This window comes from Telopea speciosissima, chromosome 8 (assembly GCF_018873765.1).
Source record: "Telopea speciosissima isolate NSW1024214 ecotype Mountain lineage chromosome 8, Tspe_v1, whole genome shotgun sequence".
Taxonomy (NCBI): domain Eukaryota; kingdom Viridiplantae; phylum Streptophyta; class Magnoliopsida; order Proteales; family Proteaceae; genus Telopea; species Telopea speciosissima.
The window spans coordinates 63,964,394-63,978,469 of NC_057923.1; the positions used below are offsets into that span (position 1 = coordinate 63,964,394).

General features: G+C 38.5%; 1 protein-coding gene across 1 annotated transcript; it reads left to right on the plus strand.

Moving 5' to 3' along the window:
• Window positions 1-232: 232 nt before the first annotated feature.
• LOC122671748 (26S proteasome non-ATPase regulatory subunit 7 homolog A) lies at window positions 233-12,824 on the plus strand. Its single transcript, XM_043869152.1, has 10 exons — window positions 233-545; window positions 7,916-8,008; window positions 8,119-8,200; window positions 9,605-9,701; window positions 9,906-9,981; window positions 10,141-10,199; window positions 10,411-10,533; window positions 11,979-12,036; window positions 12,125-12,210; window positions 12,507-12,824. Exons 1-10 carry the CDS (start codon window positions 359-361, stop codon window positions 12,576-12,578), a joined length of 933 nt encoding a protein of 310 aa, XP_043725087.1. The 5' UTR covers window positions 233-358; the 3' UTR covers window positions 12,579-12,824.
• The last annotated feature ends 1,252 nt before the right edge of the window (window positions 12,825-14,076 follow it).

Genomic DNA, 14,076 nt, shown 5'->3' on the forward strand with positions numbered 1-14,076 from the left:
TGACTCAGTTGGATCGGCCAGCAGCGGAGGGATTTTTATTTCTGTCTTTTGAGTTTTAAAACATTGTTTGAAGAGTCACATAAACCCTTGTCCCTTTTAGTGTTTTACATCAAAGTATTCATTGCCAAAAGAGGAAATAAATATAAAAGAAAGGGTAATGAAAGTCAAAATCGGAAATAAAAACAAGAGAAAGCTTGTATAACTCGGTTTCCTTTGGCCAGGGAATCTCATACCTACCTTGGATCGAAAGTCAAGACTCGAGACTCTGCAAATCATTTTATAGTTTCGACATCATTTTGGTAGCTAATCGAGTAGAGTTTCTGGAAAGAGTGAGCGTGCCAAAGGAGAAGATCTTGTGATGGATGTTATCAAGACACAGCAGATCTCGGCAAGGCCGATAGAGAAGGTTATAGTTCACCCTCTCGTTCTTCTCAGTATTGTCGATAATTACAACAGAGTCGCTAGGGATACTCGGAAGCGCGTTATTGGTGTCCTACTCGGGAGCTCCTTTAAGGGAACTGTTGATGTTACCAACAGCTATGCAGGTTCAGTTCTCCTTTCTCATATATATATTTTTAAAGAAAACTCATGAAAAAAACCAAAACAGAAAAGTTGCAAATTCATTCACGAAACGCTGTATCTGAGAGTTTTGTTGAGAATTTGATTTGGTTGAGTTAACGAGGGTTTAGGATTTTGGCATTTTTAAGCAAAATAGTGCCTTTGTTTTGGTATCAGATTTAGTAATGAGAATAGGTACGAGGCCTGTTGAATTTGCCTCACCTAGGTGATGGAGGAAAATTTTGAATATGGGTCTAAGTCCTGTTGGGAAGGAAAATTAGGGTTTACACCTTGCGTTGATGTTTTAGTATTTTAGAAAGTTCAACATTGGTCTTCTCCCTGTAGAGATAGCTTGACAAGTCATATTTTGGCATTTTAACCTGAAGCATACCACATGTAGGGTTTTGCTCATCAGAATTCTTATATATTTCTGTAAGGAATTAGTCTCGTCCTTGGTTATTTGTTAGCCTACCACACTATGAGGATGACCTTTTTGGTTCCATTCACTATCCTTCTTTAACCTAGTTTGTGAAGTAGTTGTAGCTTTAACTGAATTCTCTACCTTTAAAAATTCCAAATTTATTGTAGACCTTTGTAACTGTGAATGGAGTGTTTCCGTGATGAAGGCTCAAGCTTAGCCCTTAATTGGGGTACCCCTTGGACCATTTGCTTGTAGGATTTGGTATCTTCCTACTTTAGTTCATTGCACCTGTCTGTAGTGTGTTTTTGTGTGTGTTTTAATGTCCTACTTACAGGGAGCTATGTTGCATAGACATGAGTATAAAATTCATAATTTTTCACAGATTTGGAGTGTCAAAGTTGTCAAAATCTAAAGAACAGTGTTCATGAATGTGGCAGTAATTTTCAAATAGAAGATATATATATATGTATATATTGTTGGGGGGGGGGTGATGATACAGTTACACACGTTTAGGAGTTATTTTGTAATTTTATTGCAATTAGAAGGTTAGCTGTCGTAGGAGTCAGTAGGAGATTGAGTCAAGTTCCAAGTCTATTTTCAGTTTCAGATTATGAGTAGGAATGCTTTGGGTCTATTTATATTTGATGTAATCCATCGATAGAGATGGAATTGATTGTAATAACTACTTACGTTGAGTGCTGCTCTTGTACAAACCTTTGCAAGTGTTATCTCTTTCTCTTCTCTCTCTCACCTTACTGCTTGATTCGATTCTGGTATTTCTTCCCTGGTCTGTCTTACTCTTTTATTGCACTTCTTCTTATATTTCTTCTCCTTGTTATTTTCTACTATTCCCTTGTTTTGCTCTTACTTTTGGTTACTGAATCCCCTTCGTTCTTGCTATCTGCGATATATTTGGGTTGGCATAAATTGATAGAACTCATTGATTACTTACCGGATTGGCTTGAAATTTTCGGTGGTGTTCACTTACCTTAGAGGGCGATTCAGACCCTAGAGTGCCCCACAGTGCTCTGTTGTGAGAAACCTGATGAACTTCAGACCTGGTTCTAAGTTCTTCCGCCAGATTAGTGATGCAAGCAGGCCCAATGAGCAATTCTGTGATCAGAGCTGTTATAAAGGAAGCAACTGCATTGTTAGGGGAGGAAATCAGATCGATGGAAGAGGAAGGAGAAGAGATGAGATTAATCTTCTTAAGAGGAAGAGGAGGAAAAAATGTGGAAGAAGAGAGGAGAAGAGAATAGAATAGAACAAAAGATAGAAATTAGGTACCAATCCCGCATGCACTGCTCAACAACACCAGAATTCTTAAAAAAAAAAACATATTCTTTACTCAAATCATCGCTAATTGATGGGGGTGTATTACATATATAAGTACCTAAAATTCCTAAATTGATTCATAAAAGCACTCCTAAATCCTAATCAATGTAACACACTCAATATATAAACTCATAACCGAACTCTATCTAACTATTAAGTATTCTAATCTAACTCAAACATTTAACTAAATTACTAATCCAGTGTACTAAATTTATTCCCACTTTATGGGCTTATAATTTTGGCCCATTACAATGAAACCCAAAAAAAAAGGCCCAACCTATAATTTAACTACTCAAAAGTCAATTTCTGCCCATTAACACCTTATGGATCTCCCAAGATTTGATATAGGCTTCTATACGGAATTAATGCCTTATGCAGCTGCATCAATTCCCCCGGTGTTGAGAAAAACTTGCCCTCGAGTTTTGTAGAAGGACAGAAATAAAGACACAATAATGGGGGGTTGCTGCTCCTGGTCTGTAACTTGAACAAAATCCAAAATATGTAGCTTTGATGTTGCATCTGTGTCTTGAAACATGTGGGGAATAACAAATTCAATGAACACCCGTTGTTGTAGTTGAATCTGTTATTGCGTCACCCACAATAACCGTCTTGTCTCCCTTAACTATTACTTGTCCCACATCAGAGCGGTTTTTCCTCTTGCGTTGATCCTTTCAGCTCTTTCTATGGGTGCATTGTGGGTGTCGCTTCGATCAGCTATAAGGAGTTATCATGTGGTAACCCTTTCAAAACAAAATTGTGTTGTAGATGGGAGGGCTTTAACATACATACATTTGCTTCATTATTGAGAACACCTTGTCGAGCTTCCAACCATTGTCAACCAACTTTGATGATGTGTTTTGAAGGATCAAACACCTCATAATAAGCACCATCAAAATATGGAGAAATAAAAAATTCAACATAAACATCATCTTCAGATTCTGTTGCTCTTTGATAACATCTCCACCACAGACCGCAAGCTGAAATTGTCGCTCTGTTCTTCATCGACGAATAGAATGGCAATATCCTGTTGGGCAAACGAACGCTGGTCTTGAGAATTTAGGGTTCCATGGCCAGGTTGGGCTCTAATGCCAAATGATGCAATCTGAAAATCCAGATTATGGATCTCAGATGCAAGCAAGCCCAATGATCAAATCTGTTATCAGAACTGAGATAAAGGAAAAAATTGCGTTGTTAAGGGAAGAAATCAGATCGATGGAAGGGAAGGGAAAAGAGATGAGATCAATCTTCCTGGGAGGAAGAAGAGAGGAGAAGAGAAGAAGTCAAGTTTGGGATACCAATCCCGTATGTACAACTTAATGACACCAGAACTCTTGAAAAAAACTCATTTTCTTTACTCAAATCATCTCTAATTGATGGTGGTGTATTACATACCTAAAGACCTTCTAAAGTTCTTAAATTGACTCATAAAAGCACTTTTAAATCCTAATCACTCTAACACACCCAATAAGGTAAATAAAGAACTCTATCTAGTTATTAAGTATTCTAATCTCACTCAAATACTTGACTAAACTACTAATCCCGTATACTTTTATCCCCGCTTATGGGCTTGCAAATTAAACCCATTACAATGAATCAACCTATAATATAACTACCCAAAGTTGAATTTCAGTCCATTGGACTGCCACTAACACCTTATAAGTCTCCCAAGCTTGGATATAGGCCTTCATATGGGATTAATGCCTAATGTAACTGCATCAATCAGTTTCAGCAGACTCAATTCTTTTAATAACTAGTTGTTTGACCTGATGGTTGTTTGCATTCAATAGATCTAGAAGAGAACAATCCCTGCCCAACATTTCGTGTTGATTGGATTGCTATTGCATGAGATGTGATGATCGAAACCAAACAGGGTTACCGCTGGTTCTCCTCTTCTTATCGTGAGGAAGGAGGAGGACTTTCTCTTATTTGCTGCCAAAAGCATATTTTATATTATTTACACGAAACCCTCTCCTCTTTTAGGATCCTTTTGTTTTTTTTCCCATGCTTGTTTAAATTTCATATTTGTCCTTTCCTTTGGTTGTTAGTTTTTTATTCGTCCCAATTTCTATTTTTCCTTTCCAAAAGGGTCCTAAACTATTCTGAATATTTACGAAATTGCGACTGTTCATTGTAATTGAATTTTCCATTATTTTGGTTGGCCCATAGCAAACAAATTTGGGGTTTCGGAACCCTAGGTTGCATCAGGAGGCAATGATGAGCATTTTAAGAATAAATGATGAACTAAACCTTGAGAGGTGTTGCAAGAGAAATTTTTTGGGGCATCAAAGCTGATGGGTATGAAACTTGTAATCGCTTTCGTTGAAGGAGTTCATGCTACATTATGTGAAGGGATTAAAAAGGGCATACCCAAACTCCCACCACTGCGGGGTTTGGGGAGGATCATAATGTACACAGCCTCACCCCCGTTTTGCGGAGAGGTTGTTTCTAGGGACTTGAACCCGTGACCACTTGGTCAGTGGTCACAATGGAGCAACCTTATTGTTGCACCAAGGTCCACCCTTATGTGAAGGGATTGTACATTGCTATTAATCACGATTCATCTCATCACTATCTGTTTGCTACCGTTTCACCTAAAAGCTCGAACTGTTAGGGAAGGGCAGCGTCAATGTATGCATCGACACTCCCCCACACATGCAGGCCAAGATCCCATGGTCCTTGCACGTGGAGCTCACACGACATTTCCTTAATGCGGCACCGAGGGAGAAGAAATGTCGGGAAAATTCTTTCGATGCACTTCCTAGGAGTCGAACACTTGACCTCTCTACTCTGATACCATGTTGGTTACCGTTTCACCTAAAACCTCGAACTGTTAGGGAAGGGCAGCGTCAATGTATACATCAACACTATCAAATACTGACGATGCTCGACCTATATTATTAGCAAGTATTTGTCACAGCTAAAAGTTGTGAGCTCTGTGTTCTTTGTATAAGGAACATCCGATTTGTAACATGAGGTATTTTTCTTTTGCCACTTATCTTCATGATTTTGTGTAGATTAGTGGGTCATTTGAACCGAAAGGCTGCAATAAGATCACAGTTTCAGCATGGTCTCAGTTAAAGATTTTGTGTCAATAGAAGAATCTTTCACTTGGGAGCTTTTTTATGAGTTTTTGAAATGGATGAGTATATCTGGATGAATTCTCTCTCTCTCTCTCTCTCTTTTGGGAGAGGGTTCTTTGAGCAAGTGGCATAGGGGAGTGCACCAATGAGGTGCAACAAAACGGTTTCATACATAAGGGGAGCAGAGAGGTAATTTCATGTGAGGAAGGGAGAGATAGAAAGAGATTGTGCTAGCGTACCCTTCACTGGCTGCTCGGAGAACCTGTTCCTTTTTTTTTTTTAATGATTTTATTACTTTTGTAACAGGCAATCATTCACAAATTATTTGGTTTTGGTGTTTATGCGCCCCTACAATCTATTCATGGTAGGACATGGTTTCTCTTGACGAGCATATCTAGAGAGATATCTTTTGACGAACGTTGCAGTTCTACCATTTAGAATGCTGATGTGGTAAATCAAACTTTGGATGGATAGATCACCCTTTGATTGTCTACATTTCCCATCTAACCATATGGCCCACGTTGATTTTTTAGATTGGAGGAGGATTGATATGGTAACTCTTACAGTTAGACAGAAAGGGGATCATGTGGATTGACCAATGGTCAAATTTTGTTGCGGAACTCATCCATATGGCCCACTATGTGTTGAACCTTTTCCCTCTATATTGTCAGCCATCCAAATGTTGACCAAAATTGGCCTTTTTATGGTATGATATTGTATAGTGTCTTTCAGCTGAAGCATACACTAACGAATCAAGGGTGTTTTGGACAAGTGGTGGTCCATGAATTCTGTGCACCAAGTGGACATGAGGTAGATATACGCAGTATAAAACCTAGAAACTAGATTCTCCTACAAAGATAACATGCTAAACTAAGGAAGTTACCAAATACGCTTAAAGACTGTTTAGTTAAGGAGGGCAGCAACATACATGATGCACATACATGAGGGGGACAGCAATAACAATGAGCAATGAACAACAGAAATTATAGGCTACATTCATTCATCTAAGAAATATTCAATTAGATGCCATAGAGGTCAGAATTCAGATAACACTTAGTCAAATACTAGCATGCAGGAGCTTTCAAGAATCCTAAAATTATAGGACTAAGCATAAGTAAAAGTAGCAGCCAACATCCATGTTACGACAGCAACACATTCTACATAAAGAAACTATAACATACAATAGGTGAAAGGAGAATTAAAGAACAGGGTAGGAGAAATACGTACCACTCAGAGTTAGGGGCTGCAGTTAGTGAACAGCTTCCATAAAGTTGTACTTCTGTTCATTAACTTCACTGTACAACAGAAAATTAAAAAAACTAGATAGCAGTATCATGGGGATGGCGTATGGAGAAAAAGAAGGCAGCAACATAAAGGGAGGGGACAGAACTTGTGGGGTAAATTAAAATAAAACAAAATAAAAAAGAAAGAGAGAACAGAAATAGAAGGAGTAGGGAGCAGGACTTAGAAGAAGAAAAAGAAAAAGATCGTGACAAGAAGAAGAGGAAGAGAAATTGAGAGAGGGAGAGTGAGACTCACGCATGGGGGAAGCAATTCCATTCTTTATTAATTCTTCATCTATTCTGTTACAGCCTTGCCAAAGAGGCACTAAAAGAGGAGACAAGTCAAACCTTGGGGCTGAGGCAATTTGGATTTCCTCCAGCCGTGGCGGGAGCTGGAGGGTCCAGCCCAGCCAAACAGGGAGGGTTTTGGTCACTTCACAGGTGGGACCCAAGTGCCCCCCCCCCTCTTTGAAATGACCATACCCCCCCTGTTTTTGTTGGCTTGGACCCTCCAGCTTCTGCCACGGCTGGAGGAGAGCCAGATCCGGGGCTGAGGTCGGTCGTTACAGGAGGTAGTTATAACTACCTCTAAAAGACAAAAAAAAAAAAAACAAAAAACTAAAGAGTGGGGGAGGCTAACTTGTGGGGAAGGGGAAATGGGACAATTACATCATAAAAAAAATAAAGAAAAGAAAAGAACCCTTCTCCTCACATACACTCATAAACTAAAATAGAAATAGAAATAATAAATAAATAGAAAACAGAATGACTAGCTAATGATAAAAGCCGCTGCAAGTGGGGTCCACAGGCTGCGTTGTAGCAATACGATAGCTGTAGATCTCATCGTCAATCCACAGAGAAGAAGTGGATGGCTGAGATCTACAACGTCTCCTCTGGTAAACTCAGAGTCCTCGCTTGGATGGTGTGATGTCCTCATCAGTGACCAAGGCTGCTTATCTGGAGACACCTCTCTATGCATGTTTCTTTCGATACTTGTGCCTTCCTAGTAAAGTTTTTTTAATATTGCATGGTTTCTTAATTTGTTGTATGTGTTCCTAGTGGATGAATTTCTGAGTCATGCAACCTGAGATGGTTGTATCTAGTCAATATAATTTTTTGGCACAATTTGGAATTTACTTCATTCTTGCTTTTCATCAGTCTTTGCTTCTCAATGATACAGTCTTGCATGCGGAGGTTTAATTATTATCTGTGTAAATGTTTATATCTCAAATTTGCAGTGCCCTTTGAAGAAGATGACAAGGATCCAAGCATCTGGTTTCTCGACCACAACTACCATGAATCAATGTTTTCTATGTTCAAGAGAATAAATGGTATTCTTTTTCTGATCCATTGGCAATATGAAACTCTTTTTATCACATCTTGTAGAGAGAATCTGCTGGGTTGTTCAATATATAACCAAATTTGCTGATATGTATTTCAGCCAAGGAGCATGTTGTCGGTTGGTACAGCACAGGTCCAAAGCTGCGGGAAAATGACCTGGATATTCACGGATTATTCCATGAGTAAGAAAAAAAAAATTTAATTCCCATGAACAGAATTGATAAGAGCACATTAACATCTTTTGTTGGCCTTCATCATTGATGCCTTTCCCCTCCTTTCTTTGACCTATTTTCGCCCAAAATTCTTTGATATTTTTCTTTTTTTATAGTTGCTCATCTTTAGATGATTTCGCTGATGAGCTTTGGTGGGTTGTGGGACTTTAATGAGCTTAAGAATAGAGCTTTTGGTGTATGTACATAGCCATCTTCTTTAATCTGAACTAGGAATTTATAGTTATGTTAGAATCTGTCCTCCCTCCACTTCTGGTTATGTTAGGATTTGTCCTTTGTGATGTTCTATGAGTAAGGTCTGAATTTCTGGCTTCTTCTTCCCATTTGTTTACAAGTTGCTGAAGTGTCGGTTTAGGAGGCTGTCTCTGTTGAAAAGATGTTGAACAATTTGCTGCCTTCTCCAGCTATACTTTCTTTTAACGTTTCTTGAATAATTTACTCCCCACTCGCCTTTAAAAGAAATTGAATGATGATTTGTTATGATAGGCCTTTGTTCCAGGCATACTCCAAAATTGATTAGTGTTTGAATGGAACTTTGCTGTGACTTTCTTCCATTCTGCAGTGACGCGAGGAAGAGATCTTTCTCTCTAATATAAATTTCACAAATCTGTGAGACTGACAGTTCCTGTCGAAATGTATTCTTAACGTTTAGTTTACACCATAAGTTCTCTGTAGACACTATTGGGAAATGAAGGTTTTATGATTTTATTGGGGGTGGTGCAGTGTTCTCTGTTTAGAACTAGATTTATGCATGGAGGGAGAGGATGGTCATTTAACTCTTTTGCACCCATAAATATTTTTTGAATTAAATTGGGACTTAAGAAGACAGAAATCTCATCACAGGTTATCCTATCAGTGTTTTTGCCACAACTTAGTTTAGGTGCTTTATTTGTCTTTGGTTCCATCGTTTGTTGCTTTGTCTGGTTTAATACAACTGCTTATCCTAGTGAGTTTTTCGGGCCCACTGGGCCTCCCTATCTGATAGAAAAGGGGCCAATGATCCTGAACTGATCTTACCTGGGATCGCAAGTCCCAAGTTTGTGTATGATGAGCAGTTCTAATTTTGAAAGATGAATTTGGATTTGGAAGATCTTGGTCTTGTTGGGAAGCTAACCGAACAATCTTAAATGACCCGAGAGAAACTTGAAGAATTGGCTCCCCTCTCCAACAACCAAAAAAAAAAAAAAAGAATCTTCTGCTGTATGCAATGGATGTTAAGTTTTGCAGCATTGTTGTTTATTAGTGGAAATACCAAAAGAAAATGAACTTCTTTGGTATTTATTATCACTTTGTTGACAATGTGAATTGGAGACATTGGTAATTCATTTTCCTCTAATTTTGATTTTGATATTGTAGCTATGTTCCAAACCCTGTCTTGGTCATTATTGATGTCCAACCAAAAGAGCTGGGAATACCCACTAAAGCTTACTATGCTGTTGAGGAGGTCAAGGAGGTGAGTAAAATCAATTTTCTTGTTTAGCAGTGGCCATACTGTTTCGTGCATGTTATAAGCTGCCGTAATATATCCAATACAATCTAGAAACTTGAAGTAGGGAGAGATGAATAAAAGTTACAGACTGTTGATTGTTTCTTTGCATGCATGCTGCTTCCATATACTGTTTACTGTTGAGAGCTGAATTTCTGTTTGGTTATCCAGAATGCAACTCAGAAAAGCCAGAAGGTGTTTGTGCATGTACCTTCGGAAATTGCTGCTCATGAAGTAGAGGAAATTGGTATGCTACGAGACCAGACTCTCATGTCTCTATTGAACTTTTTTCCCTCACTTCAAGTTTACTCTTTTTTTGCTTTCTAAGTATTTGAAAATTCCCCCTTCCCCTCTTTTTATGTTGATTCACATCTCTGGTACTTACCACTTTATCAATATTAAATAGGAGTAGAGCATTTACTCAGGGATGTGAAGGATACAACAATTAGCACCCTTGCAACAGAGGTTCTTTCTCTTTCTCCCTACTGCGCTGTTGATATAATTGTTATCTTTTTACATATCAGTTTTTGTATGCTTTTCTTATATTTAATTCAGAAAGAGAAGAAAGAAGTGGGAGGTATTAGTATGTATGTATGTGTGTGTGTGTATATATATATATATATATTTCGACTTCTTTTGAGAACAGAATTAACATTTCAGTCCTTGTTTTGTACAGGTTACAGGCAAACTTGCAGCATTGAAGGGGCTGGATGCACGACTCCGAGAGATACGTGCCTATCTTGATCTTGTTGTTGATGGAAAACTCCCCTTGAATCATGAGATTCTGTACCATCTACAGGTACATTTCTTCTTTACTTATAATAAATTGCATCTCAAAGCCTGGAATAACCTTCTCCTTGGATTACCTTGTCCAATCCCCTCTCTCTCTCTCTCCTCTGAGGATTACATTGTCTGATTCTCTCTCTTTGATTGTAGTAGGTTTTTCTGGAAGTGGTGTGGAGAGATGGCTGATGACTTGTTAGATTTTGAAATTGGGTGGAGTAGTAAAGAAGCTAGGTCCCATACTTTTAGCGCTTTTTGGCATAGAGATGAATCCCATGGACCGAAAGCAATATTCTTAGATTTATGGGATGTTTTAGTCCTCTAAACAGTATATAATCAATAAATTCATGCCAACCTTGCCTTGTGTACTCCATCTTGTCCAAAATACCCATGAAATCATTGTTCATTTGGTAAACAGAGCCCAAGATGGTCATTTGGCTGCTTAGGAGTATTGGATCATCATTGAGGACCAAGTCAGGTTCTTAGGGAGAAACAGAAGTTAAATGAACTATTTTTCTAGCAGTAATGCTTTGCGGATGGATAACTACAAAGATGAAAGTGGTTTTACCGTTAGATAATTAAATAATTTATTCAAGAAGATGAAAAATGGCCATTGAGAACCTGGAGAGGATCATTTTGAGTAAATTGTGATTGTAATCATGGCCAATTTGTGTGATTTAGATACTTGGGCCCTAGTGTGTCAGATACCCAAGGAACCATACCATATAAGATATGGAGCATTGAAACAAGCTGAAAGGGGAAATTCCCAGAAACTTGTCTCTGAATGTGGAAATTATTTATACCTATGGACCTAGAATCTTTCTCTATCATGGATGAAACCAATTAAATTCATGTATTTCAAATCTCGAGAATATGGAGATGGCAAATTAGTTTAGCTACTCTTTTGATTGATCAACCAAACTTAACAAATCGATGTCACTAGTTGAATGTATTGCTACTGAATCAGAGTCTAGTTAACCATTAGACCTGTGGATTATGTACTGCCAATTGAAATGAATTGGGTTGAAAATGGGTAGCCCTTTCTTGTGTGGTTGTAGAGGTCCATCAAGGATGAAGGGCCTGAGGCTTGTCATGTATATTTTCAGGAAATGTTACGAGGATTTGGTCAGCCAATTCTCTAGCTGACTCTATTACTGAAGAAGATTTCTTTTTGTAGGGCATAATCCAATTGTGTAGTGCTCTTGTGGGTGGCCTTGTTTTGAATAAGAACTTATTAACCAAAGATTAAAAAAAGGAAAAATGTTCTCTGTATGGTACTCTGGTGGGAAGCCTGGGGGATGATTGTCCTCTGGTTCATCATAAATGTTCTCCATGCTCAACAATAAATGATGTGATTGTGTACTTTCTGAAGGGTTTGATAATTTTTTTGGGCCTTTTTATTTTGTTATGGTGTCTTCTTTGTTATGATGTTGTATTCTCGTCAATATCCTCCCTTGTTAGGATGTCTTCAACCTTCTTCCGAATCTTAATGTGGCCGAGTTGATCAAGGCTTTTGCCGGTAAGGAAAGAGAGCCCTCAGTATTTTGTATCTTTGGCTGGTCCAGCTGGTAATTTGGAGCTTATTTCTCTTACCTTTGTATTTGCAGTGAAAACAAATGATATGATGTTGGTTATTTATCTATCCTCCCTCATCCGGAGTGTAATTGCCCTACATAACCTGATCAACAACAAGGTAATATGCTCACCTTGTCTAAATTCACAGTTCAGCTATAGCAAGTGGATCTAATGCATTGAGTTTGGGCTGAATTCAAAGATAAGCGTCAATATCCCATCAATGTTTGCTGGTGCAGTATTTTCTTGTATTTGTCAAGGGGGAAGATAATTTCATAACCCTCCTTATGAGCTAACTTATTATAAAGTGATACAGTACTCCTATATTAGCCCACAAGTTTTGTTTGCTATTCAATGCGATAATAGGCTGTTTCTCTATACTGCATGATGACCGAAAATATGGGGATTTGGTTTCAGATGCTTAACAAAGAACATGAGAAAGCTGAAGATGCGAAGCCAGCAGCAACGCCATCTACATCTGGGAGCTGAAAACAGGATCCACCGTGCTCAGATTTCCTGCCACCATAGAGCTCACGCTTCAATTGCACAATGCGCCAACTATGTTCCTCTTTGTATTCTGCTGTTATCTCTGAGTGGGACTGGAGAGAGCATGGATCTTTGAATCTATACCTTGATCCGTCGCCCTCTGATATAAATTTTTTTTTCGGGATAGTTTTTTGTACTCAATGTCTTTAGGTACATTAGACCAGATACTGTTTTGACAGCATGGATTGCCCCCCAAAAAGAAAAAAAAGAAAAAAAAGAAATCATATCAAGTGATTCAGTGTTTCGACAGCATGGATCTCTCCCCCTTTCCTCCTCCTCCTCCTCCCCCCCCCCCCCCCCAAAAAAAAAAAAAAAAAAAGAAAGAAAGAAAAATTTCATACTACGTGATTCAGGTCCCATATTACATGGGTGAATCAATTTCTGTTATTTTTTGGAGGCCCAAGTATGGGAAACGTATCATTTGGTACGCAAAATGAATTCAGTTTGTTTTTGGATCAATTTGTTGTTTTTGCACTTTACATAATAGAATCTGACGGAATTTCACATTATATTGTATTTGGTGTGCATTCTAGGCCAATTTTGCATTCTCAAACCATAAAAACAATTATTTTTATCATTTGAGAATGCGAAATCAAACTTAGAATGCATTCTAAGAATGTATACCAAACACAGTCTACTTAAGTTATCTTGGGCTGTATTTGGTATGCATTCTCTCAATATATTAGAATGTATTCCTAGATCCAGAATATATTCCAAGAATGAATGCATCAAACACAGCTTAAATTTCAAAATATGCAAGGAATGATGTCAAACAAAGTTTTGAACTTAAACAAGACCAAAATGTCTTTCGTTTGAATCTATGGTTTTAGTGCAAGGTATCAGATTGGGTTTCGATCATCTTATAAAATTGATATGATGCAGATGCAGATTTACATGGTTTAGTTTGTATCAAACAAGTTTGCCCTCGATCTCGATCTGTTTACCATTACCATTGTCTCACAGGAATGGCGAGTACTGCGATAGGCCCTCCTACGGTCAAATATACAGCTCTTCGATCATCAGTCATTCCAATCCACTTGTGAAGTTGGGGGGGAGTCGGAAAAGTGAATATGGATAAAGAAAGTGCTGTGGATCGACTCCCTGCAGAAAACTCCGAAGCATATGGTGGTGACACCTGAGAACTGGAAGCCAGGCGAACCAGTACTGATGATATATCGCTCCTAAGTACCGCCGTCTCTAATAAGGAGGCGAAGGAGTTGTTCCCCGGGGGTTACCAGACTACTAAGGTTCCCTCCGGAAAGGACTACATATATCCGCTTCACCAACGTTTGATCATATCGTCTCCTCATCCTTTCCCTCTTCTCTCTAGCGCTTATTAGCATTATATAGACGGATGCAAGAGTAATATTATGGTGTAGTAGTCTGGAAAATTATCTCTTCAAATTCGCTGCCCGATCAGTTCCTCAGTCCCTCTAAGAAA